The sequence below is a fragment of the Saccostrea cucullata genome, unplaced genomic scaffold (assembly GCF_032062105.1).
Source record: "Saccostrea cucullata isolate Sc308-1 unplaced genomic scaffold, CSIRO_AGI_Scuc_v1 ctg142, whole genome shotgun sequence".
NCBI lineage: Eukaryota > Metazoa > Mollusca > Bivalvia > Ostreida > Ostreidae > Saccostrea > Saccostrea cuccullata.
This window is the reverse complement of record NW_026939327.1, coordinates 833,562-860,635: the sequence shown is the minus strand read 5'-3', so window position 1 is coordinate 860,635 and position 27,074 is coordinate 833,562. Positions and strand designations below refer to the sequence as shown.

General features: G+C 31.7%; 1 protein-coding gene across 1 annotated transcript in view; it reads right to left on the bottom strand.

Annotated features, from left to right (window-relative positions):
• The window catches only part of LOC134252871 (uncharacterized), a 39,673-nt gene that overhangs the window by 1,438 nt on the left and 11,161 nt on the right, over nucleotides 1–27,074 (bottom strand). The window contains 19 exon segments of the mRNA XM_062735414.1: nucleotides 828–992; nucleotides 2,098–2,237; nucleotides 5,815–5,946; nucleotides 6,126–6,231; nucleotides 6,375–6,535; nucleotides 6,923–7,048; nucleotides 7,448–7,610; nucleotides 8,528–8,631; nucleotides 9,379–9,508; nucleotides 11,431–11,564; nucleotides 20,720–20,866; nucleotides 21,104–21,264; nucleotides 21,785–22,087; nucleotides 22,252–22,341; nucleotides 23,789–23,812; nucleotides 23,815–24,897; nucleotides 25,765–25,903; nucleotides 26,225–26,336; nucleotides 26,807–26,973. Coding sequence (XP_062591398.1) covers nucleotides 828–992; nucleotides 2,098–2,237; nucleotides 5,815–5,946; nucleotides 6,126–6,231; nucleotides 6,375–6,535; nucleotides 6,923–7,048; nucleotides 7,448–7,610; nucleotides 8,528–8,631; nucleotides 9,379–9,508; nucleotides 11,431–11,564; nucleotides 20,720–20,866; nucleotides 21,104–21,264; nucleotides 21,785–22,087; nucleotides 22,252–22,341; nucleotides 23,789–23,812; nucleotides 23,815–24,897; nucleotides 25,765–25,903; nucleotides 26,225–26,336; nucleotides 26,807–26,973 — 3,587 coding nt within the window.

Genomic DNA, 27,074 nt, shown 5'->3' with positions numbered 1-27,074 from the left:
CGTCTCAATATGTGCGAAAAATACTCAAAAGGACGTCAAACAAAAACAAACGAACATACCGCGATGTAATGAGAACCTTATCATTTAGCCAATGGATATGTTATACGATAAAGGCAATACAATAGGCAATACATCATTTCATAGATTTAAAGATACATGGAAGTTATACAGTTGGCTAATAAGAAGTTAAAAGCAAAAACTATTAGGCCAAATTTAATAAACATTGGAAGCAAACTGTAAAGATTCACAGTTAAGGATAAAAAAATCTTTATTTTTCATACTAACAAAGGAGATAATATACTCCTTTAATAATATACTGGTAAAAAGCTTAAAATATCTAGTAAAACATATTTTCTCATTGGAGTTCAGATTTTTGAATAAGAAAAGCAAGTAAGAATTTTCTCTCTTTTCAGAATGTTTGTGAAGCATAAACATAAAATTAGTTTTTAAAATATTATTTAGCTATATTATGCAAAAGGATAATATTGAATATTTTTTAATTTTCCGGAAAAGGTGAGGTCATTAAAAATTTATATGAACCACATGTCATAGTACAGTTAATACAGTACCGCAAATATACTCATAATGAGTTTATACTCATTGAAAAGTTATTACCCCTGTTTCTAACTATACATTAACTTGTAATTTAAGTTCATCAGATATACTAAGAAGAAACGTATGTAAACTTAACCAATACCACAATCACAATGGAAGTCTTTAACAAGAAAAATATATGAATAAAAATAGGAATATATTTAAGATTAATCTAATTTTAAAAACTACTTCGTAAGCCATGTATTCTGTGTTAATTCTACACATATCATTACCTGTCATCAATTATCAAGCGGGATACTCCACCAACAAAACTTTGAGATCCGTCCCCTGAAGCTCCGACAGTCACAGTATAATCTGACGTGTGTGTGTTTCCACCCACGAACCAGCCAAGACTGTACCCAACATACACTGAACTACCATTTAGATTTACGGTTACCCTAAATATAAATAAAAACGGCACATTAAGATTGTTTATTCCTCACATGTAAAAAATTTACTCTGTGGTATGAAATTACATGAACCCCTTCCAATTGTTTCGTCATTGGCGTCTAGATATTGATAATTATGTAAATATGTGATAAAAATATTGAGTAGAAATAAAAATTGAGTATGTCAACGAAGTTTTTAAACTTGCTTATCAAACTAAACTTGTAAAAGGAAAAGTAAAAGAAATCTTATGATCTGCTATGTATTTTCATATTTGGACTCTATCCCCCTGGGTCATGATTTGAACAGACTTTTGAAACTACGCCACACGAGGATGTAAATATGACCAATCATAGCTCTGCTGTACTTGAGAAGAAGATTTTTCCTATTTATTCCTATGTAAAACTTTAATCGACCATTGTGACCCCACCTACCCCCGGGGGTCATGATTTAAACAAACTTGAATCTACACTACATGAGGATACTTTCACATAAATATGACCAATCTTGGCTTTGCTGTTCTTGAGAAGAATATTTATAAAATATTTCCCTATACACTCCTATGTTAAATTTTGTCGGTTCATTGTGGCTCATCTCTACTCCCGAGGGTAATGATTTGAACAAACTTGAATCTACACTACCTAAGAAGTTTCATATTTCCTGGCCTAGAAAATTTGTAAAAGATGCATTTAATTTTTCACTAATCAATGATTATCTACCCTTGGAAGAGGTCGTGGCCTTTCATTTGAAGAAACTTGACTCCCCTTCACCCAAAGATACTTTGTGGCAAGTTTGGTTTAAATTGGTTCTTGAGAAGATGAAAATGTGAAACTTTACGATGACAGCGACAATCATCCAGTGATTGTCATGGTGAGTTGAATCCTTTTATTTTTGTTGGTTATGGACAGAATCATCCATTTATTGTCATGGTGATTTAATTACCTTTTATATTTATCGGTTATGGAGAGAATCATCCGATAATTGTCATGGTGAGTGGATTAACTTTTTTTTTATCAGTTATGGACAGCATCAATATCATTCAATGATTGTCGTGATGATTATTTCTTATTTCTATCGTTTACAGTGTATGTGCAGAATCATCGAATGTTTAATTACCTTTTATTTTTATCGGTTATGGACAGAATCAACCAATGATTGTCGTGGTCAGGCGGAAACGGAAGTTCATGATTTTCTTCCTCTTTATTGTCAACAACTTCAATACCCTTACCATCCACTAGGATATCTACATCAAAGTGCTGAAATAAAAACTCGACAAAATTTATTGTCTTCAAATAATTCAAAAGAATGTTGTAATTTTTCATGACAAAAATATGCACTACAGTCAACATTTCTTCAAATATCTTTTTATTAATTTAAGGAAAGAAAGAAAAGACTTAATATACAATGACTCCTTAAAAACATATTAAAGAATGAATATGTTTTTGTTCGACTGAAGAGTTATTTTGATAACTGAACATATCTTTATTTTCATTAAAAACATCACTAATGCTTAATGATTAGTGGATAAAGACAAGGTACCGGTGACAACATGATGTGATAATTGAACTAAATTTCAATCATATAAGTTATTTTTCTCTTTAAAGTATATATTTTTTTATATGCTACGTGCGGAATCATCACACATATATTGTAATTTATGAATTTATGAGACTTTTTAAAAAAAAAGATAAACTAGTGCTAATTGTAACGGGGACCGTTACAGATGTTCCCCAAACGCTCCCCGACTCCCTTTTGGTGCCATATTCCCTGTAAGCTTCATTAAATAGGACAAAATCTATGCATTTTTGACTTTAACAACGCCAAGTTCATTCAAATTTTAGAATTGCAGGCGTGCGCATGTGAATGCATGTGCGTAATGACCATATCATCTTGTCTACACAATCTATATATTTTGATATACTAAATACATGTATTAAAGTATTTAATCCAAAAGTATAAAAAAAAAAACGCTCATTCAAGTGTATTTTTAATTTTACCCATTTCACGTGCACGCACGTGCATACATGAGCATGGTGACCATACCTTCTTGTAGATGTCCGTTACATCTATCTATGTTCTAAATCCCACACCATTTGGTTGAAAACCAAGGGAGTTATAGCTGTTTAAAGTTTCAGCCAATCAATTGCAGCGCACGTACATGCACATGTATGCATTGCATGGTGACCATTTTTCTTGCAGTAACCAGAATATCTATCTATAAATCCCATCCTGTTTGGTTGAAAATCAAAGGAGTTATAGCTATTCAAAGTTTAAGCCAATCAGATTGCAGCGCACGTGCATGCACGTGTTTTCATGATAATTGCTATATATCACTAATGCATGGCTATTTTTAAAATTTCAAAGAATTTCGTCAAAAAACAAGAAAGATATTGAAGTTGCATGCGCGTGAGATCTTGCTATTTTGACCATGTCATATTGTCTATGCTACTAATATATCCTTATGTTATAAGTTTCAAAGCATTTCATCAAAAATTTAAAAAGTTATGCCTATATCAATTAAATCGGTCATTTCACATGTTGCACGTGCACGCTCTTGCAAGCATAAAATGACCTTGTAAATCTACATAACATGTCTACTGACCCTAAAAACATTTCACCTTAGTCGGATGTATAGTTTACTCATTCCCGGACAAAAAAGTACCCAGGAAGAAGAAGAAGAAGAAGAAAAATAATAATAATAATAAGAAACAGAGTAAAAACAATATGTTCCCCAACTTCGTTTGGGGAACATAATTAACCACTCCTGTAACCTTTGAAAGGACAACAAAGATAAAGTTTAGCATCAGAAAAACAACACTTTTAAATTAAATTTTGTTTCTATAGTTCCTATTGAAGAATTTCAACGTTCAAATCCTCATAATTTAAACCAAAAAGAAGTAATATTGCAGTCAGAAAATATTGCTTCAAACTTAGAAGAGAAAAAAAATCCCCAATATCTTATAAATTAATGTGTTTATGAATGAAATAATTCACACATGTAAAATCTTTGTGAAAACCTCAACGAACTTTCAACTAAGAAACCTTTCATTGCTTTATTTCAACAACATTGAGAAAATGTTTGGTAAATCTTTGATTTATTTCGAATTTCTGAAAAAAGCTCATTGGAAACAGTGCTTATACCAAGCTTGCACGTCGCCTTTTGAGGTAAATTTATATGAAGATAATGATTTAAAGGTGCATGGGCACAGATTTGAAGTTATTATTTTCCGTATAATATTACAACTTATATATTTTAATAGCATTTCACACAATAATATATTAAAAATCTTATTTCATCTAAAAGTTATTAAAACTTCAATATTTTTGACGGTTTGATTGACACATCCTTGCACTTTAAGTCGTGATATCATACAGAAAATGTTAACTTCAAATCTGTTTCCATGCACCTTTAAGAGTTTTAAAGATTAAATTAGTTTTAATGAAGATGCCCGATTTGACATATTGTAGCTTAATACATGTAACCTTGAAGACACCGTCTTTTCTGTAAAGTAAACGCTCTTTTATTCCTATTCTTACCATTTAGGACTAAACTTTTCAACTGCGCGAGTTGACTTATAAATTAAAAAGTGTTTCGTGTTTCTTAGAATAATTTTGAAAGAATGTTCTATAAATCACATTCGTCCTATTACTCTTGAAAATAATGTTGCCCCTTTCTTTATTTGCATACATGCAATTGTGTGAAAAGAGAAATGTTTCGGTTGAATTTTAGCCTACTAATGACCAGGGCAGAAGAGGCAAAAATAAAATGAAAAGACAAAATATACCTGTAGTTTTCCTGTTTGGTTTGATCCATATATTGCCTAACCTAACTTTAGGAGCGATAAATTCAAAAAACACACATAAAAAAGGGGTGTTTTGATATGAGTTCAAGTTTTTGTTGGCAACCCTATGTGAATATTAAATAACAAGTTTTAATAGGTGGTATTAAGAAGATTTGGCCCCAAATCTAACCTTCAAGGCCATGAAAAAGTGTAATTCACAAAACAAATCTGAAAAAAATATATTATTGATTTAATATGTTATACACATTGTATACATACATGACTGCTGACTGACATTTTTAACACTAATTGTTTAATTGTTAAGCCTTTATTTATATTCCGAATTTTCTACGGATTGTTTCGTTTTTTTCCGATCATGACCAGGAGCGCACGGCGGGTGTGACCGGTCGGCAGGGGATGCTAACTACTCCATGGCACCTAATCTCACTTCTGATGTTAAAGAGGTCCGCTATTTGCTTTGCTCCCTATTTGTTTTGATTGGATAGAATCTGAGTATGGATACTGTTCATTATCTCCATATTTCATAAACATATTTTTGATTAGCAATAATATCAATCACGTCGTAAAGTGTTCCAGTAACCAATTAAACTATTTTAAAAGTTTAATGTTTGAAAATTATAAATGGTCCAAAATAAATGATTTTGGGAGGCTGAGTAAGATATTTGACTTGTAGATTGAATCGTAATTATGTTTTTACTTCGTCGAATTGTCATAATTAACTATACATGCACATTGTATCAACTTAATCATCACAAATATTGAAGCCAGTGTAAGATATGCCAAAATAAAAAGAAAAAAGGTATGAAAAACATACATGTCTATTGACCGATTTCTGCGGCAAAATGAAAATTATTGACACTTCAACCTTGCCACCTTCGGCATATATTTCGGTTTTTGTGTTCGACAAAACATGATGCCCTTGAACCCGATCAATTAATGTATATTTATATGAATCCTGGAAAATTTCATTTTCGTAGCATTGTCCAATAGGGTTTACAACTATCTTTGTCCCTTCGTAAGAAATGGTTACCTTGGTTTTATAGTTGAGAACTCTTCCCATTGAATCACGAGTGACAGCAAAAGACACAATCTTAGCATCTCTTCCTTTCTCAAGTACAATTGGTTGACTATTATCATCAAATCGAACACACTTAAACCATGCCTATAAGAATAAGGGCAGAGATGACACGTGAGATATATGTCTAAAGTTTGAAGTGAAAAAAAATACACGTCCATCAATTAAGAGAGAAATATTGTTTAGGTTAATTACATTATAGTTCAGATCTAAAGCAATATATAAAATTATCAAAATGATTAGTAAAAAAAATTATCCCTACTTACATTATAATCACAGTTTCCTATATGTACATTTCTACTGCTTTCAGCCATATAAAAAGGAAAGTGTTTGTTATCTATTTGCAAATTGGAGATGCAACCAACGATAGATCTACAAAAAAAGTAGTATTAAGTCTCATTTTTCAATCTTTGGTGCATTAAAACTTAAAGAAAAACAAAAAACCTTCTAGTAAACACTGAAATAAAATTAGATTAAGTATGTGGAAGATTGAAGTTTAACTATGAATATATTACCTTAACTTATTTTTTCCGGATATCATTTTATTTTGCGATCCTAGACCTCCCAGATAGAGTCCGTCATCTATTGACGGTGTAATTTCCTGTGTGCTGGATTCTGGGAGAAAAACCTCATCCGGGTTACTCGTCTTTATTTGTATCTTTTCTCCAAATATTAACTGTTAAAAGAAAAAAAAAAAATCTTTTCCTGAACTAGAGTACACGATCACATTAGGGTTTAAGTTTTAACTCAAAATCACATGTAAATTTGACCATTCACAAAATTATATATGAATGGACATGGAGCCTATCCTTAAAAATTGGTTAATTAAAACATTTCCTTGTGTAAATATTGAAATATTTTAAACAGTTGATGGAAAGACCTCGTATGAATTACATTTCCAAATGTACTAATAAATAAAAATCATATTTTGTTTTATTGTTTCATGCAATTGGTCCAAATCCGGTGTCAAACTGTACATTTCTAACATTTTGAATTTCTATACTTTCGATTTAAATTTTGAAACAAACTTAAATGTTCTCAAACAATTTAAATTTGAACGTACTTTTACAAATCTCTGCGTTCCATCACAATACTCCACAGAAGTGCTACGGACGACAGTCGTGCCCCTGTTGATCCGCGCCTCCACGTGTAATCTACATTCCATGATGGATACTAAAACTTGCAATGCCTATAACATTGTAACAAAATTAAATTTGTATGATCAGTACCATAATAAATTGGTTTCCTAATAATGTCTTTTTTCAAATGCAAAAAAACATACCTGAAGCCACATTTTATAAATAACAAGGGATATTACTAGTACTTCTTTTTACTTGCACCTTTTCCTCGCTGAGATTTATTTATTTAGGTAAAAATAAAAATGTTTCCCCAGTCACTCAAATTAATAAAGATTAGATCTACAGTTTAGGAAATAATGGAAAATGTATCCCCAGTCACTCAAATTAATAAAAGATATCAATAACCTTCAAAATTACATCTGTGCCGAATATGTACTTCTAGAAAAGAAGGATATGACACATTCATATAGTTCTCAACATAGTCTGTACAAAGACGTAGTAAACTGAACCTGTAAACGATCGTTCAGAAGCAATAAGATGCCGTTGTCTTGGTACGTCCTATAGTGGAATCCCATTTCTTTGATTGGATAAAGCGGATATACCATGTCTACTGAGAATCTAACGAAGCCGGTGCCATCAAACACCATGGCTGCCGCATTGTTCTTATTTACACTAAAACAGAAATACTTAAAATTCAAGAACAGCAAATCTTTTTTTTAGAAAATAAATGTTTATTACCGTATAAGTGGAAATTTTAGCGAGACGCAAATTTAACGATTTGTCCCTAAAAACTAGTAATTTATTTTTAGCGAGATGTTAATTTAGCGATTTTAATGTGCACATCAAATCAGCTGTTAGAAATAAAACGCAATCAAATTTTAGCGATATTCAGTTTTAGCGATCTTGGCACCCTCGCTAATAATGCTAAAATTAAATCCTCGCTAAAAATTCTACTTATACGGTATTATGTGTAAAATATTTTCTTCACTCCACAAATTTGATGTTTTATGTTTCCCAATCAAATTTGAAGAAAACTGTGAGAATTTAGATCTTTAAAATATAATAACGTGTATAACTTATTCAAATAATGTACATAATTGTACAATAATCGACTTCTGAACCGAACATTACTCAGACAAAATGTAATGAGACGAACGTTAAACAGAACTATGTATTAAAACCCTCTGAGGCTGGTTGCATTTTATTTCCGAGTTTCCATTCTCTTTCAGAAGTATTAATGTAGAAATATAATTGCACATGTAAGTTACCCTTATTCTCTTCTCTGAGATCAAGGAAAATACCCTTGCATACATTAAGTAACTTAAGATATAATTGTATAGGAACGACTGACAATAAGCATGCATTAAACGTGAGTTAGGAAACGTCATTAGGAAATGACTCAGATTTATATTAAGCAAAATTTCAGTAAAACATTGACGTTCTTGTCTAAAAATGAGTAGGCGATTGGATTTTTTGAATGAATGATAGTTTTTGAATTATTCACCTATAATTAATATAACCCTTATATAATACTATACATTGGAGTTACTCAAGTATTTAATTATCATTTTGAAATTAAACTCCCGTACCAATTGCTTGTGCAGTGTTTCTTTTTTATTCTCGAGGCAAGTAATCCCATCCTCTCATCATTTAAGGTAACTTCTGCGATACAGCCGGTAAAATTATCCTTAGTCTGAAAAAAAGAAAAATAATGTATATTTATTAATATACAACATCATTTGTAGCCGGAGTCTACATACATGCATTAACTTCGCGTATGTTTTTACATGACTTCTGGTACAAAAATTTTATTGCTTTTTCCTCCTTTTTCAAAATTTCATTTGAACTGCATATAATATTATACTCTTCATTCTCCAAAAATAAAGTTTATGATAAAAAAAACCTATTTTTATTGATTAACCATTTTTATATAAGATAATTATATCAGATATTATTTCAAAAAAGATTTAATGTATATACTAACGATTATTAGTTGTTAGTTGTCAGAACTACTGGTATAAAATGTTTTCGTTTCAATAAGTTCTTGTACTCAGGTTTTATCTGTTGATAATTTACATCATAAACGATGCTTGCTTAGTAATGAAAGTCTACAATTTAATCAATGAAATCAATTTATAAGCAAATTTGTTCTTTTTCAAAACTGTTGAAAAAAAGAGGCATAAGTGAATCTCAGATGTCCTTCAAATTTTAAAATAAGTCGAAAATAGGAGTAAATTAAGGGAATTTTACACTCCTCAACTCTTACGTTTCATTGATTAAAGAATGAAAGGTAAGGGTTGAGGAGTGTACAATTCCCTTAATTTACCCCTTTTTCGACTCCTTTTGAGATTGAGGAACATAAAGATTTATTTATGCCTCTTTTTTCAACAACTTTATGACATTTTTAACTTAAACATACATGTAAGTTTGAAGAAATTACCTCTGCAAATCCTACAGTTGCTGACTGCAGTGATTCAATAACCACAGGAAGCCCTGGAATCGCTTTGGCTTCTAACTTGTATGTAGACGTCTCCAAATCTGTGCTGTTTAACAGAATGGAACTACCAAACCTACAGGCAAAGATAAAGAATATATGCTTTTTGTTATGTGCTCGGAGGCGGGGGCAGCTTTTTGACATTGATGATTTGAAAAACAACGTCAAACTCCAAGGTCATGAGCATTTTGGTACTCAAAATGTCTTTATACAAGAAGTACACATTAGAAATATGAAAGCCCTGGAAGAAACCATTTGCAAGTTATGGCTAATTTCAAAGTTTTGTAAAAACATAATTATGTAATTCCAAGGTCATAAGTTCAACGTGATTGTACTCAAAGAAATACCTTATATCAAGAAATACATTTGAAAAATGAAAGCCGATTTGGTCAAATTAAAATCTTTGTGGAAAACGGAAACCAATTAATCATGTAAACTTATGTTTAAAAGCGTTTATGAAATTATCAGGAAATAACTCTGTGTTTAATACTGATAATATTGATTCAGAATTTAATTTCACTGAGGGTAATCTATCTGCTTTTAAACTTGTTAGTATTATTTACGTGTGTTAAATGCTTTATGAATTCGCGATTAATAATTCTTTTATTGAAATTTTCAAAGTTTTGATTGTCAAGAAATTTATCAATTTCTAAAAAAAACTGACAAATATAACGCAGTTTTGTACATTATTCATTACATGCTAAGGTTTAACATGCCATATAATAGAACTGAGTAACCTCAAAATTCATTGAATTAAAAAAAAAAAAAAGAATGTTTGATTAAGTCATGCTCCTATGGTAACTTCATCTTTGTCGTGCACCTTCGTAATTAGGTAAGAGTGAGATGTGATGTGTGACAAGTAATGCAATTCGTCTTTTCGTGCAAATTTTCAGGTAGACAAAATATATTTCCCGGTTTTGAAAGTAGGTGTTTTAAATTATACTCACTGATACTAATTATAGCAAAAGATAATCAAAGTAGATAACTTTGTATAGTGTTTAAACAAATAATGTTATGTGTTTTCTAAGGTATAGTTACCGTATGTAAAAATAAATATTACAGCAATTATGCACGATTATCCATGCTTATTAATTTTTCAGCTTGTGTATGTTGCTTTTTGTTAAAACATCTCCTTTCCCGTAGTACATTTACCTGTGATATTTATTTTATTTCAACTAGTGTCTATGACTTGATTAAAATCGTAAATACAACATAAAAGATAGGAAATTGGATTTTGTTTAAAATATTGAATTTTGACTTTGCAAAATTTCCAACCATTACAGGAGAAAGAACTTGCACAGAAACGACTTGAATACTGTAAATTAAGTATTATTTCATGAGAATAAAATATGCAGGTCACATGAAGTTCTAAAGGGGTGTACATGCCAAGTCAAACTGTATAGTTTCATAACATTAATACGATTGAGTGGGCTAAGAATAGTTATACAATCAATGAAATGACAGAAAGGGCAGGAAAGGCATTTTTTTTTATTACGTTGACTGATACTCTACAGCAACAGAAATTCTATTCGGATAAAATGTCAAAAATATTAATAAAATTTCACAATGAAATGAACATGGTCAGTGAACAAAATTCAGTTCCCTGTGATAACTCTGATAAAATCATCTCAATTATTTACTCCAAGTCTCTTATATTTAGACATTGTTACAAAATTTAGATTAGTTTTGGTTGGAAACTGTAATTTATTTATATAAACAACGTTCCAAATTTTTTTTATTATTTTGCAGGTGTGTTTTTTTTGGTACACTGGACTCAAAATTCATGGTAATTTAATATCACATATAGCCCGACAAAATATTTCTTTGTACTTTATGTCAATTAAAATGAAGATATATACACTGTATAATAAAGTAGCGAAACGTTTTCTGATATTTTCAAAGAAAGCGCATGATCTTCGTAAAGTTTGCTTAAAGAACTATTAGATAAAGCTCAGTTTGAGAACTTAGATAATTGTTAAACCATAAAATAAAACTTGCCTAAAAATTTTCAAGTCGATCCATTTTCCAAGTTCCACTTCTGTCTGGGACTTGAGCTGTCCTGTTTTCTGTCCATCTGAACCAAAGAAAGTTATTTTTGGCTTTCGTTCTTCGAGTTCCACAACCCAACTGGTCTATAATAATGAAGTTCATAACCAATAGTTTAAATTATAATTGCAGTTGTTGATTTCAATTTCAATTAAAAAAAAAATTTGAACCGTCTCATCGTTCATCTGTGAATATTTTGAAAACCACCTTATCCTATGTTCCTGAAGCCTTTAATTAAGACAAACACGCACATTCCGGATACACACAACGTGTGAAAAATCAAAGTTATCAAAATAAGAGACAAAAATTTCGGCTATGGTCAAAACATTACCAGATATTCTATATTTAATTGCTTAGGACACATTTTGAAATGATTGCAACACTGATAAAATGTTCGATGTTAATTCTTTTGATATATTATAATCAATTTTCCTGACTACCGGAGATGAGTCGGCATTACCATTCCTTATTTATAAAGTAGTATTCCTCTATCACCTGGATTATATGAGGATTAAGTTTCCCAACTTATTTGATACTCAAAGGCAATCTGTGGGTGAGATCAATTTTAAAACCGACGCAAGCTCTGAAAAATAAGTTGTAGTAACAAGGATTTCAAAAATCTCATTTAAATTTAATATTTAGTAAATTCTCTGTCTTTAAAATGACCTTGCATATAGCAAATATAACGTATATTTCGATCGTACTTCTGCCTGTTGACATTTTTAAACCGTTGTTAGGTCTTTGTTTTATAATGCATTTGACCATGGAATATTCTATCCACCTGATCAATACTTAAGACTCACAGCGAGATGACCCGTCGACAGGGGAGACTTACTCCTTCGAAGCATCTGATCTCATCTCTGGATTTCTAAGGGTCCGTATTTTTATGCACTGTTCAAAAGTTTGTTTGTATTTAAAAAAAAATGACCATTGTGTTTTAGTATCTTCACTTTTATTTTCTTCTTTTTTTTCACAAAATTTAAGTACAATAAATGTTCAAGATATTAAACCGATCTTAAGATTTTCGATTTAAAAAAATTAGATCGCAACAAAATATTTCTGTTATACTGCTTCGCTTATCTCGGCGTAAAGTCATATATATCTTTAAGAGTCATTCTCTGTAAAAACCAAAGAATCCAAGGAGGCCGTAAAAACGAATGTCTCCGAAATACGTAATTTTTTGTATTTAGAGTGTACTCAGGTGTCTAACTGAGAAAACCACCTTAGTTCATGTTTCGGGGTGTCCGTTGCCATGGCAACCGTAACTAACACAAATATGGCCATTTTGACAGGTTCTATTTCATGAAATATAGCATTTTTAACCCCGATATTTCCTTTAAACACGAAAAATATTACCACTTTCAATTATATAATTTATTTTATACATTCTTATTTAATTAAAATAATTAAGAATTAAATCTTTTGCCTGAGGCGTTTCAGGCTGATAGAAGGTTAAAAATATCAAATTTCATGATTTTTTCAAAATGCAGAAAAATCCATTTTACCCTCTATTTCAATTACATTTATCTTTAAATTCCAAGATAGGTTTTTTAAACTTCTTGTTTATTCCAAATATCTATACTATAGTCTTTCATTTCATATAGATTCCAAACATGTGTTTTTCAGATAACTCGGGAAATATCAAAATGAAAATAACCCATAATCCCGAATTTCCTCAGATATGGATTGGAAAACTGCGTTAATTATACATTGTATATGGTATATTTTGTAGAGTTTGTTTTTCTCTTTTGAGGACATTGTTTATGTAAAACAACCTTAACAGAGAATTAAATGATAAAAATGAATGAAAATGTATCATTTTAGGGGCGGATAGCAACATAGCAGTGGTTAACAGGGCTCATGGGATTTTTTTTCATTTCATGTTTTTATCGGTTCAAAATCACTTTTGTGGCTAAATTTTAACAATACTGACGTGTATATTAATCATGCTACTAATCAATTCTTTAAATGAAATTTAGATATATTTAAGATATAAAAGTAATACACAGATATTTCATTTTACCCCCCCCCTTTTTTTTTAAATGAGGAAAAGGCTGGGGATTAATGACACCTGTTCTATGACTCAAATTTTATCTTCTTCAGCTATTAAACGTATTTGTTACAAATTTAGCTGAAAAAAAAGAGTCGATGAAAAGTTAATTTATTAACTCTATCACAACGTAAGGCTAAGGTCAAGAGTTCAAAGTTAACTGAAGAATATATATACATGTAGTATAATTGCTTCTCCACATTTTCAGGAATTGACTGGATGACCTTAAGTCAGGATTTCTATAAAGTACAACATGTTTAATCCAAAATGGTTTAAATGGACTAAATAATAAATTGATAACTGAAAATAAATCTGAAAATTAAAAGATTATTATTTATTATTATTTTTTCAAAGAAAATATAAAAGATTATGGTGTGCAGAGAAAGTTCGGGCTAATTATTTTTTTTTAAATAACTTTTTCAATTATCAATTTATATTAAAGCTCAAACATTATTTCATATACTTGTAATTGATTGATACACAATGAAGAATTTCAAAAATATGTATGTATACTGTTGAACACAAACCATTCACAGCAACATATCTCAATAATTTGATTATTGAGCTCATAAAATTATAATACCAGCAGAATAAGGACAACAAAAGTAAAATGAGGCCATACATGTAAGTAATAAGAGTTCCTGTCATTCAGATTTTCAACTTGATTGCAGGCTCGTAAGAGGCAATTTCAGTTGGAAGAGGGGGGGGGGGGCACAACCATACATTCTCAGTGAAAACTACCAAAAATTTCTAGAAAGCAAAATAAGGACAAAAGATCATTAGACGTATTTTCTGAGGGGGCACAAGCATAGAGTAGCTATGTTTATTATAGAATTCTATATATTGGCAAAATATTAGGGGGGGGGGGGGGGGGTCATATTGTGAAAAATAATTATATATTTTCTATGAAATACCGTATAAGTGGAAATTTTAGCGAAATGTTGGTCATATTGTGAAAAATAATTATATATTTTCTATGAAATACCCAAGAGCCATTAGCAGGAATAGTAGGGCAATGACATACTTAAGTGAATAATTACATAGATGTACAATAGGTGGTTTTTCACTTTTATCAGTTAATATTTTTGTCATCCAAGTAAACGTTATCCTTAAGCCTTGAAAATAATAATAGACACTTTTGACATAGATTTCTTTAATTTTTTTGTCAATTTTATAAAAATTCAATAATTGTAACAAAGGATGGAATTATCATTTTACATGCAATGAGACTACTGTTTATACACTTTTTATCTTTTATTTAAGAATGTACATTATTAAATTCTTTTTTTTTTAATTATTTGAAGCATATTCATAGTAGTGCATAGTGGACCCATGTTATTATGCATGAATAACTTCAGGATAAGTGGTCAAAACTTCCCTCAGGTATAATACTAGGCAAGACTAGGATTTTCTTCAGATACTGTAAGATTTCACTATTTCTTTGATGTTCTTTGGGAATAACAGCAATGTTTGTCATTATATTGTTGTAGTATAATTTAGCAGGCTTAGTGAAGGTGTCCCGACGGTATCTCCCATTCTCTGAAAACTCTCACTAATTTTCATCAGATACTCATTCATTTGCTGAATGTCATGACTGGTCATGACTGAATGTAAAACTCTGGCTTCTTGAGTTCTGTAATAGACAATACAAGTATTTAGATTTACCAGGTAGATAATACAAGACTTAAGTTAACCAGAAATCTCTGTCAAGACTGTAGCTCTACTGGTTTGTACTTATAATAAAGAAAGAGAAAACTAGCAGTTGGGACATTTACAAAAGCAATCAATAGAATAATGACAAAAACAGATACACAGAATTATTTATCTTATTGTAGTTTACTTGTGTGCCAAGTTATATTGAAATCAGACCAAAACTGTAGGAGGAGTAGCATTTTGAAAAACTGTTTACAGACGGACAGACATACAGACAGACAAACAGACGACGGACACATTACTATCGCATAAGCTCTTCTGGTCTTTGACCAGTAGAGCTAAAAATGATTAAAGGAACCAATTGGATCATGAAAACAGTTACACTTGTACAGGTCATACATCCTCTCTACACCAGTGTAAAATGATTTTTGGAATTTGCGAAAATTATATTGAATAAAGATGTAAATAATAAGCTTCTCTATTTCATTTTCAATACATGATACATGGCATTTAACCCCAGGAAAAAAATGTTCAAACACAACACAGTATCAGTAGAAATAATTGCTATTTACTTCTATGGAGAAGATACATGTAAACAACATGTTTATAATTTAGAATTTAAACTATCTTGCCCTTTTAAAATGTTAAGAATACTTGATTTGATTATAAACTGAGTAATATAGTGTAAATGTATATTTATTGGCATTTAAATCTAAGGGCAGATAAATAGAACAGAATCGTAACTCTTTAGTGTTCAGTGTAGAGAGGTTTCTTAAGGAAAGTGGTAGAAACTCTTGTCAAAATTTTTGAAAATAACAACTTGGGTCATGTTTTAATGAATAAAATGAATAAGTTTTACAGTGTAGTTTTTTTTAAATTTCTTATTCAAAGTTGCACAAAAATTGAATTTGAAGTAAAAAATATTTGTATAGAATAATTAGGATGATTTCAGATGGGTAGAAATTGGAACATCACAGAAGAACGTTTACATGCCTTGAAAAGTGGGTCAATAATAGTAGTTAATGTATATATGGAACATGAAAGCTGTATCCTCTATCCTTCAAAATTTATTACCAATGTCTAATTTCTTGAAAGATATAGAAGTCAAGGCTATTGGGTCAAAATTATAGTACATGGACACTATACCTCTTTATAATTTGGTTTTAATATGATGTTGAAGGCTCCATGAATGATCTAAATATCTTCCCCTTCCTTGTGATGCCCCTCACTTGGTCACACAGCAGAATGCTACAATAAATTGTATATTTTCATAAAAATAATTCAATTCCTTACAGGTACTAATTAAAGCACAATTATATAAGAATGAGTCGTTAATTTTTTTTGCCATTCACCACATATTTAACGGTACTTTTTATTTAGTTTTGTATGTTGACAGATCTAAAATAAATAACTGTGTACAATAATTCAAATTGGAGAAACTTTTTAATTAATATCTTGTTAAACTTTAAATGCATACATCATTATAGAGTGTTCAAGATAAACAAGGAAAATGAAATTTACAAGGTCAAGTCCAAAGATTATTTCTTATTCTACCCACATAGCTATTAATAGCTACAATGTACATGTATGTAGGTTAAAGCTACCCAAAGTAGCTATTTTACCCACTTCTAAGACCTACACATGTAGATAGAAAAATAGGTAGAAAAAAAAAAAAAAAAAAAAAAAAAAAAGAACGTACCAACAAAAATGATAAAATCCAACAATAAGCTCCCATGGATCAACCATAAAATCAAAAAGATGATCAAGAAGAAACAAAACCTGTATAACCAAGCAAAAAGAACAGGGTCATGGACAAACTATAAACACCACCAAAAAGAATGCAAAAGACAAATCAGGAAAGCAGAATGGAACTACATAAATACAGCAATCCTGGAAGGCATGGAAAAGAACAACTCTAAACCATTCTGGAAATATGTTAAATCTCGCAAACAAGATAACATCGGAGTAGCACCCCTAAAAGATCAAGGGCATTTAATCAATGACAGCAAGGAAAAAGCAAAGATCCTTCTAAGACAATTTTCATCAGTCTTCACAAAGGAGAAAGTAAATACAATGCCCCCGACGAACATCAACCTAAAAACAGGAATAAAAAGAATCACCATCAGAGAAGAAGGCGTGGCAAAACTGCTTAAAAACATCAATCCATCAAAAGCAGCCGGACCCGATAACATCCCAAATAGAGTCCTGAAACAATGTGCAGACCAAATAGCACCAATATTGTCGATTATATACCAAAAATCACTAGATACAGGGGAATTACCAAAAGACTGGCTCAGCGCAAACATATCGTGTATCTTCAAAAAAGGGGATAGACACGCAGCTGAAAACTACAGACCAGTCTCCTTAACATCAGTACCCTGCAAGCTACTAGAGCATATCATATGTCGACAAATGATGAAACATTTGGAATGCAACAAAATATTAACATCCTTGAACCACGGCTTCAGGTCCGGATATTCCTGCGAAACCCAACTCGCTATAACCATACACGACATGTTACTATCCTACGACAAGGGTTAAAGTAGACGTAGCAATTGGATTTCTCGAAAGCATTCGACACTGTTCCCCATGATAGACTCCTACACAAACTCAATCAATACGGAATAAGGGGAGAAATCCACGACTGGTTAACAAACTTCCTAACAAAAAGGACAATGAGAGTCCAGTTGGATGGGGAATACTCGGACTACACTAGCGTGGAATCCGGGGTACCACAGGGAACAGTACTTGGACCCATACTTTTTCTCTGCCATATAAATGATCTCCCTGACGCAGTAAAATCTTCAGTTAGGCTTTTTGCCGACGACTGCCTTTTGTACAGGGAAATTAAATCACCCAAAGACCAAAACCTACTACAAAAGGACCTACAAAAACTGGAACAGTGGGCATCTGACTGGGGTATGAGATTTAACGCAAAAAAATGCTATATACTAAGCATTCGTAGAAAAATAAACAGCCAATATACCCTTGAGAACCACACCTTAGAACAAGTGGCATCAAATCCCTACTTAGGACTACAAATACAAGAAGACCTGAAATGGAAAGAACATATAAACAACATCTCAAATAAAGCCAACTCCACCCTAGGCTTCCTAAGAAGGAACTTACAACACTGTCCAAGGGAATGTAGAAAGATTGCATATATAGCACTAGTGAGATCTATAATGGAGTATGGAGCTGTCATCTGGGATCCATACACCAAACAAGAATCAACAAAATTAGAATCCATCCAAAGAAGAGGCGCAAGATTCATAACCAAAGACTATAAATCAAGGGAAGAGGGTACAATGACAAAGATGCTTAAAGATCTCGACCTCCCCTTATTACAAACCAGACGACAACAACAACGTCTTATCTTTTTTTACAAAGTGGTTGAGGGGCAGATACCAGCTATTAAATCAGACCAATATATAAAATTTCAAAAACCGAAAAGAAACATCAGACCGAAAGTGTACGAGAATTATCAAGCGACGAATATCATAAGTAATAGGATCAGGAATAACAGCCGTGCAGTTGAGATACTTGATACAAAGACAGACCAACTGAAAAATTCACTCTTTGTACGTACAGCTGTTGACTGGAACCACCTGGAAGAGAAAGCAGTCCGCGCCCCAAAGCTAGAAAGCTTTAAGTCGGCGATAGAACATCTTCGCGACTAAGCGCCCTCCATCCGTCACATCAAAGCCCAACGGGGTTACTGTGATGTAACAATACAGATACAGAAATGCTTTAGTATAGTCTTTGGACTGTACCTTTTTACATTCATTTCGATTTAATTCTTTTTCAATAATTTCATCTACTCATAACTCTACGAACAAATATTATTATATTGTGTATCAGAAATTGTAGTTACTTACGTGTACATGCATGGTGTATAACACTGGTAGCGTTGCACCAGCTTGACCAATCAAATGACCTGCTTTCACATTTTCACATGTTCTGTTTGGAGGGGAATTCTTGGTCCATCTCCTCTGGTATTTTCAATATGCAGGTGTGAACTTAGAAGACTTGGAATTTGACAAAACTTCCTTCTTCACTTCTTTGTATTTTATTTTGAAGAAAAGTTAAAATAACGTCCACATTCGATAGTCATTCACCATGTTCACTGTATTTACTAAATAATTTTGCAAGTGTAACACATGGCATACGACCTACTTTAGACAATACATGGCCATTGCTAAAACTCACGAGTTGTTGAATGTCTTCAGAATAAACAATATCACATCTGCCAAGGAAGCTATACTGTATAATCTAAGCAGTTTTGTATAAAAATATCAGTAAAACACATAGCTTGTGAAAAGGAACTCCAAACCGGCAAAACGTCATGCTTACAAATACTTTTGTTTTTACCTTCCTTCGCTGTCGGAACTAGAGAGTTCTACAAAGGGAGATAATATTTTTGTGAAATGCTAGTTTTTTAAAATTTTGAAATGCATTTTATTTTTTTAAAGCAAAAAACACACATCCAGAATAATTATGAATAAATAATCAAGTATGTTTGCTTTCAAAATATTGTTAATATTTTATAAACCTATCTTGGGATTTTTTATAAAATGGCACTGAAAGTATGGTTATTTAGCGTGTTGGTTAAGGGTTAAAAATAGGAGGAAATTAAATTTCTTTAAAATAAAAAGGAGTGTTAGTGATGAAGCAAAATAATTTTTTATCTTTACTTCACACCTTGTTTTCACAATTTAATGCATTTAATCCAACCATAGTTCATTACTTATTTTGAATTTTTTATGTCAAATTAGGAGAAAACTGACCTTTTCAAACATGGGGGTAGCCACAAAATGTGTTAGGGGGCCATAACCTGGAGGATAGGTCACATCTCAAAATTTTTAATATACCTAATTAATCTCATACACATTCATAATTTTTTCATATATGTTTTATTAAAATCTGTGGTATTCGTTTGAACGGCATCTGTGGTCCTTACAGAGAATGACTCTTAAATTACTTTAGTTTAGGTTGAAATTGTTACACCACAATGACATACATTTATCTCTTCATAACTGAAACGCTGGTCCTTTCAAATCTTGTCAGACAAAACCTTATATATAGCACTGCAGCAAAAGTATCTTGAAAAAAGAAACCAACCAAACGAATGATAACCATTCATTGAGGGCCTGTTGAACGGCTGGAGTAAGTAAGCAGTACAAATTCTCTGAATCGTCTGTAGCGGACAGAAATTTTTTAAAGGACCCATAAGAATATTTTTTAATTTTACAAGAAGTTTGTGATGAAAAAATAATGATGTGTTGTCATTCTGTTCATTATCTCCTGAACAACACTTGGTATCTTTCTACTGTCAAAAGCACATAATTACATTATATAGATGCCAGAGGATGTATATGGACCAGTAGAAAGGAGAGACAGATAGACGGCTACGACAGGTTCTTAACTTCTACAATAATTTGAGATTTTAAAAAAAGGATAACAGAATTTTATTACATTAATAAAACTAACCAGCAGCCACATAAAAGCTAAAACGATAGTAATTGACGGTACACATACCGATGACGGATTATGTAAAGTGGCTATAGCCATGGAACCCTTCTCTGGTTTGATACAAAATCCAAACGTAGAAAATGGTGACTTGTAAAGAGGAGTGGAGGTGACAGTCAAGGATAACGAGTCTTTTCCGTCCATTGATAAAGAGGCCTGAAATATAATACAGCATTTGATCTACTTAATACAATTGTTTACATTGAAAGCCTGGGCGCCTTTCCAATATATTTTCATATACATATTAAAATATATTCTTAAAATGTTACGATTGAAGTCAAAGTAAAATTAAATTTATTTTCTTGGCATTTTTCTTATATTATATCTATAATGTCCTTGATGTTGTTAGAAGGACATAATCATGTGTAAATGAGATATTGATTATTAACATACCGGCATAGCACTGGAAATTCGTTTTGCTCGCTGTATCTTTTTTCTTAATTCTGCTATATTATTCCTTAGTTTTGCGGTACTTCTTTGTATTTTTAAACACGGATCGGCATGGGTAGTCAAAATTGAATTGATTTCTTGTCTGTTTTTCTTAATTTCTGTCACTACAAAACAAAAATTATGAAGTAGCACTGAACTTACATAAAGTAAGTTTTAAGATTTTATTCTTTTCTGTTTTCGTTTGAAATCATTTTCATAAACTCAATATGTGGAGAATTAAAATATAACAATTCATATCTTAAAAAAAGAAAAGGAAATGGATTATTTTAATTCTTCGTTTCTGATACTAGAAAACAAAATTGTGAAGAAATTACTGGAATTGTTAAACAGGAACATTTTATTCCTGTAAAAAGCATATTCAGAAGCACATAAATGGAACTTACATTGAAAAGTTTTTGAATATTGATTTAAATAAAATCATTTTCAATTATCACCTCTTTATAAAATATTAACCCCTAAAATCCGAAACCTTCTCTGAAGAAAGGTATTTATAAAAAGGAAGAGACATAGTGTTATTTGATCTTTTTTTTTAAATCTAAGACATACAGATATCAAAACGTTTAACCACCGAAATCATGTATATAATATAAGAAATATTTCAATGTTTTGACTTGCAAATTATACCTTTTGTCAATAAATCAGTTAGAGTCTCTGCAGTCTTCCTGGACTTGTCATTTTTCGAGATGGCTGAAGCTCCCTCAAACGCTGCTAGTTTTTCTTTAGCAATTTTACCGAATTCCTTGGACTTATTCAGAATCAATTCAATTTTACTTAGAAATACTTCAGACATTTTTTGAATTCGTGGTTTAAATTTTCGAATAGTATCTTTGGTCGCATTCCAAAGATTTGAGACCTCTGTTAAATTGGATACGAATAATTCCATATTGTTCTTTCGCAAAACAAAAACTGTGTTCCTCTGGTTAATCTCTGAAACAAATAGAAACCATTTTATTGATTACTTTAAACGAAAATCCTATATTCATCAACAATTTTATGAGAATTAAATATTAAACCGTACCACTCTTCTTGGTAATAATTTATAAGAATTGCCTTGCAAAAACATAATTATTGTTAAAAATGCTTAGTCTTACCTGCTATTCGATTCCGAAGACTTGTTGAGTTTTCAAACAAATCAACAGCTTTTGATTTATAAATGTGTGTTCTTTGAGCCAATTTATCCCCTGTCAAATGAAAAAGATGCATCTTATTATGAAAACAAGACATTCTTAAGGTAGGATTCTTCTCATATTTCTTGTATCTAAATATCAAATAAATTTTCACAGAATCAAAAAGACAACATCAGTAAGTTATAGTATCAGTAAAATTAAATTTGACCGTGTTATATGAGAGGCAAGGTCAGGTGAAGGTCATTATCTTTTTCACTGACATTTTATGAATAAAAAATACTGTTGCAAAATTATGTGATGCCTACTTCTATTTCGAAAGTTTAAGACTGATCATTTCGCATAAAAAGATATTCCTATATCGGGTCTATAGCTTGATATTACCAAAATTTCATAAATAATTTAACTAAACTTGATATTGGCTAATCCGAATTTTCTCTGTTTTTCTTAATTTTTTTAAGATATATTAGTTATTTTCATATGCTTTCTATATTTAACTTTTTCTTATTTTCACATATGATAAAGAAGTCTTATAAATATACAAAATGATACAAAAACAAAAAGTTTTGATCTTTTACTAAGAGAGAAAAAATACTTTTTATGGATTTTTGGCTCAAATCTGTACTTTAATTGGAAGAGTTTAAAAGCTAACATAATTCTAGTTTGTCTGAAAAATCATATTTATTTTATATATTTTAAAAGTTTAGTCCTTTATCATTAATTTAACTTAGATTTGAAAATTTCTTCAAGTCTTTGATTATATAAAAAATATAACTAAATTAATTGCTCTTATATAATTTTGAGAGGCAGAAAAACAGACATTTTCATACGCCACCATCCCGCCAAAAATATAGTCCCTGCTAGTTTTCAAAACCAGTTTACGATTTCTATTTAAAGTTGTATAATTGTGATGAGGAAAGAAAAATATGGTCTTTTAAATCCTTTACATCTAAATATATAAGATATATTAGCAAATATTTCCATTTCTAATTTTTTTCTCTGTGATAACTCCATGAAAGTTGTCGGAGTTTATTTCTTGATAATTCTGCCGGAATGTAAATTAGGCAGGTCGATAGGTCAGGAGCTAAGGAGGCCTAATATACATGCAAATCTCGTGCGCATCTGTCTCTGTGTCTGACGCTGAGGAGGCCAAATATGCATGTAAATCTCGTGCGGCTGCCTATGTGTTTGACGTCAGTGGGCGAGGACTATTGAAATTGGCACGGAAGTCCTCTTTTAATTTAAGTCTATGTCTACATTTTTAAAAGTCTAAATCTACTATTTTATTTCACAATGAAATGGAAATATAAGGAATCACTGTCTAGTTAGTATAGTATGCCAGGGCATCAACGAAAGTGGGAAACATGGGATAATTAGACAGTGATTCCTTAGATATACTTTGAATGTTTCATCTAGTCAGAAACCAGAGAAGAATCCTACCTTAAAACAAACATTCCAAAATTATGAAAAATCTTGAGAAAAAGTAACAAATAAATTTCTTTACTAAATCTATTTGGAAATCCAGCGTTGGATCATCTAATGGCCAGCCCCACCATGATTTCTTTTTTGTGGTGGTTGGTATTTCCGTGGTGGTAGAGATTATCTCTTTGTCATGTTTTTCAATAAAAATGCCTTCATTATCATTTTCATCAATCAGTATACGTTCAGTAGCTGTTGGTAGTGATTTTGTCGGATGCAATTCTTCTTCAGGCTCTGTATCATCAACATCACCACTACCACTTCCTGATATGTCAAGCAAAACGGATGTCGTTGTTTTCGATATTGGTGTGGTTTTAGGGGTTGTATGAATTGAGGTTGACGGTGTTGTACTGGTTGCTATCGTGGTTGCTGAAGATGTTGTTGTGGTTGTAGGAGTAGTGGTAGTTGTTAAAGGAGTGGTATTTGTGGTTGAAGGAGTGGTGGTAGTTGTGGTCATGGGAGTGGTAGATGTGGTTGTAGGAGTGGTAGTAGTTGTTGAAGTGGTAGTTGTTGAAGGTGTTGTGGAAGTTGTGGTTGTGGGAGTGGTGGTAGTTGTGGTTGAAGGAGTGGTAGTAGTTGTGGAAGTGGTAGTTGATGTTGAAGGTGTTGTGGAAGTTGTGGTTGATGGAGTGGTAGTTGTGGTTGTGGTTGAAGGAGAAGTAGTGGTAGTTGTTGAGGGAGTGGTGGTAGTTGTTGTAGGAGTGGTGGTAGTTGAAGTTGATGTTGATGGTTTCTTTGTGATAATTGCGGTCATAGGCTTCACTGTGGTTGATGTTGTGACTTCTGTAGAGGTAGTCTTTGTTGTACTAGTCAGTTGAGAAGTTGATAAAGACGTAGTTGTGGTAGTTGTTGGAGATGCCGTTGTTTTCCCTCCAAAGAAATTAAAAAGGAAACCTCCTGATTTTTCAGTTGTAGTAGTAGTTGAAGAAGTGGTCGTCGGACTAAGGGTAGTTGCTTCTGGTTTTAACGGCTTAAGTGTTACATTATCATCATCAATAAAAATGAAATCATCTGTCGAGACCGTCACTTTTTCCGAGGTATCATTCTTTTGAGGCAGAACAGAGGGTATTGGGGAGGAATCAGGTTCAATGATATCTATCTCACCAGAACCACTACCGCTCTCAACATTGCTGTCTGTAAGATAGAGAATATTTTTTTTAAATATATTGGTAACACTGATGCATTTGTAAAATTCTTTTATAAAAAGAAATTCTGTCCTTGACATTAATATTGTCTCTAGTTTATCAAATATATTATTTTTACGACCGAAATTTAAAAAAGGTTAATATTATTACTTTTTTATCAATAAAAAGTCAGCTAAAATAAAGTAAATAAAAGTAATTTGAATTTGCATTGGAATTATTTGCCAAATAATCATGTTCGCCCGCGTGACGCAATAATTAGAGCGTTTGTTCTAGAGTAGGGTTTTTTTTTCCTTACGTCGTGGGTTCCAATTCACCTGTAACTTTAAGATAAGTCCTTCGAAAAAGACCGTATAAACCAAGGTCCTATAATGTTGCAGTACTTGTAGGTGCTTGCAAAAACAACCCTTACTGGTCAAGGGCTGCAAATGCCGAGCACAGGTAGAAATGTGTTACAGAAATGTATTTGCTGGTTAGGAAAATTTGGACATACAAACCACACATTTGCCTTGCGTGAATTTTTCTCATACTGAGAACTAGTTCTGCAGCTAAATTTGAATTTAAAATTGCGTTTTACGAAGGGATAATAATAAAACAAATAAAGTAACAATTGGTGCATACTTCGGACACGATATTACAGGGGAATGTATCCAAAATAAATTTAACCAGAAGTCTAGATCTCATAATTAATTTATAAATGCTTATACTTTTGGTATTAGAAGTACTTAATACAAGTATATTTGTTGAAAATATTGATCTATAACATTAATTTAAAATTGGAATAAATACCTTGTTAGCCATTTTATACTTCATTTTGTTTAGCCAACATCAGAACTTTATTACATAAAACTCGACTCACCATCAATATATGCAGTACAATCAAGAACACTCGTCTTTTTATCATATTCTTTCAAAGCAAGAATATTATGACATCGCTCTTCAATAATGGCTTCATCGCTCAGCATTTTTCTGAGATGATCCAGCACTCTATCTATTTTCTACACAAGAGAAAGAATTACGACCATGATATGTTGACAGGTAATTAAATGGACAAGGACTATATTTGTAATGTTCACCTTTCGTCATTTCATAATTATGTTTTTGAGAATTACTTTAAATTTGATCTGCTTGAATCAAAATCCGTTTGTTACATTGCTTACTAACATTAAAAACACAAGCAAGAATGTTCAGTCGAAGATAGATAACTGTTTCAAACCTTTCAGGTTCATATACATTGCTTACTAACATTAAGAACACAAGCAAGAATGTTCAGTCGAAGATAGATAACTGTTTCAAACCTTTCAGGGTCATATACTCACCAATACATAAGATTTTAATCTTGCACCAATCTGTTGCGTCTCGACCTTTAAAAGCAATGTTCCATCTCCTTGTGTAATGTTTTTAGCTTTTAACAGTACAGGTATTATGGTTCTGAAAGAAACCATACCTAATTTTAAAAATTGTACAATTGTTGCTCTCGATCTAGTATTTCTGATATGAACACCAGAATATGGCAGACACAGTGAATAAAATAAATATTTATTCCACAGGTGTGTACCACGAGCCATGAATATGTTGGACATTTGTTTACAAAAAAGTGTGAAATATGTCCCAGACAAGTATGAAATATCTTTAATCTAATGAAATCTGAAATATGTTCAGCATGTCGTTTGATTTTACGACGAAGCTCTGTTTATTTGAAAAAGTGTGCATGATTTTGAATATTTTACATGATTGATATACAATGTACACATTATATATAATATACATACAATTGAATATTAAAAAAATCTCCAGAATACTAAATACATATGTGTTAATTTATAGAATTTTCTTTTTATTTTAAAAATAATAATTAAAATAATTATCTGTGCTAGAAATTTATCATTAAAATGCGTCACCTGTTAAGTAGTTCTTCAGATTTCTGCAGATTCCGTGCCATAGAATAAGCCATGTTGACCAGCGTCCTAACGTCCGTATTACGGCCTTTGGTATTTACATGTATTACAGAAGTCTGATTGCTGCCTCCTCGTCCCTGTTTTATACTCTTACTCAGACCTACATTATCCTTCAACAGAAACAGAGGTTTCTTGATTTTACCGTATTAAACAGGTCAGTACGTTTTCTTTGAAGTATCATCTGTAGCCAAATTTGTTCCATTTTACGATT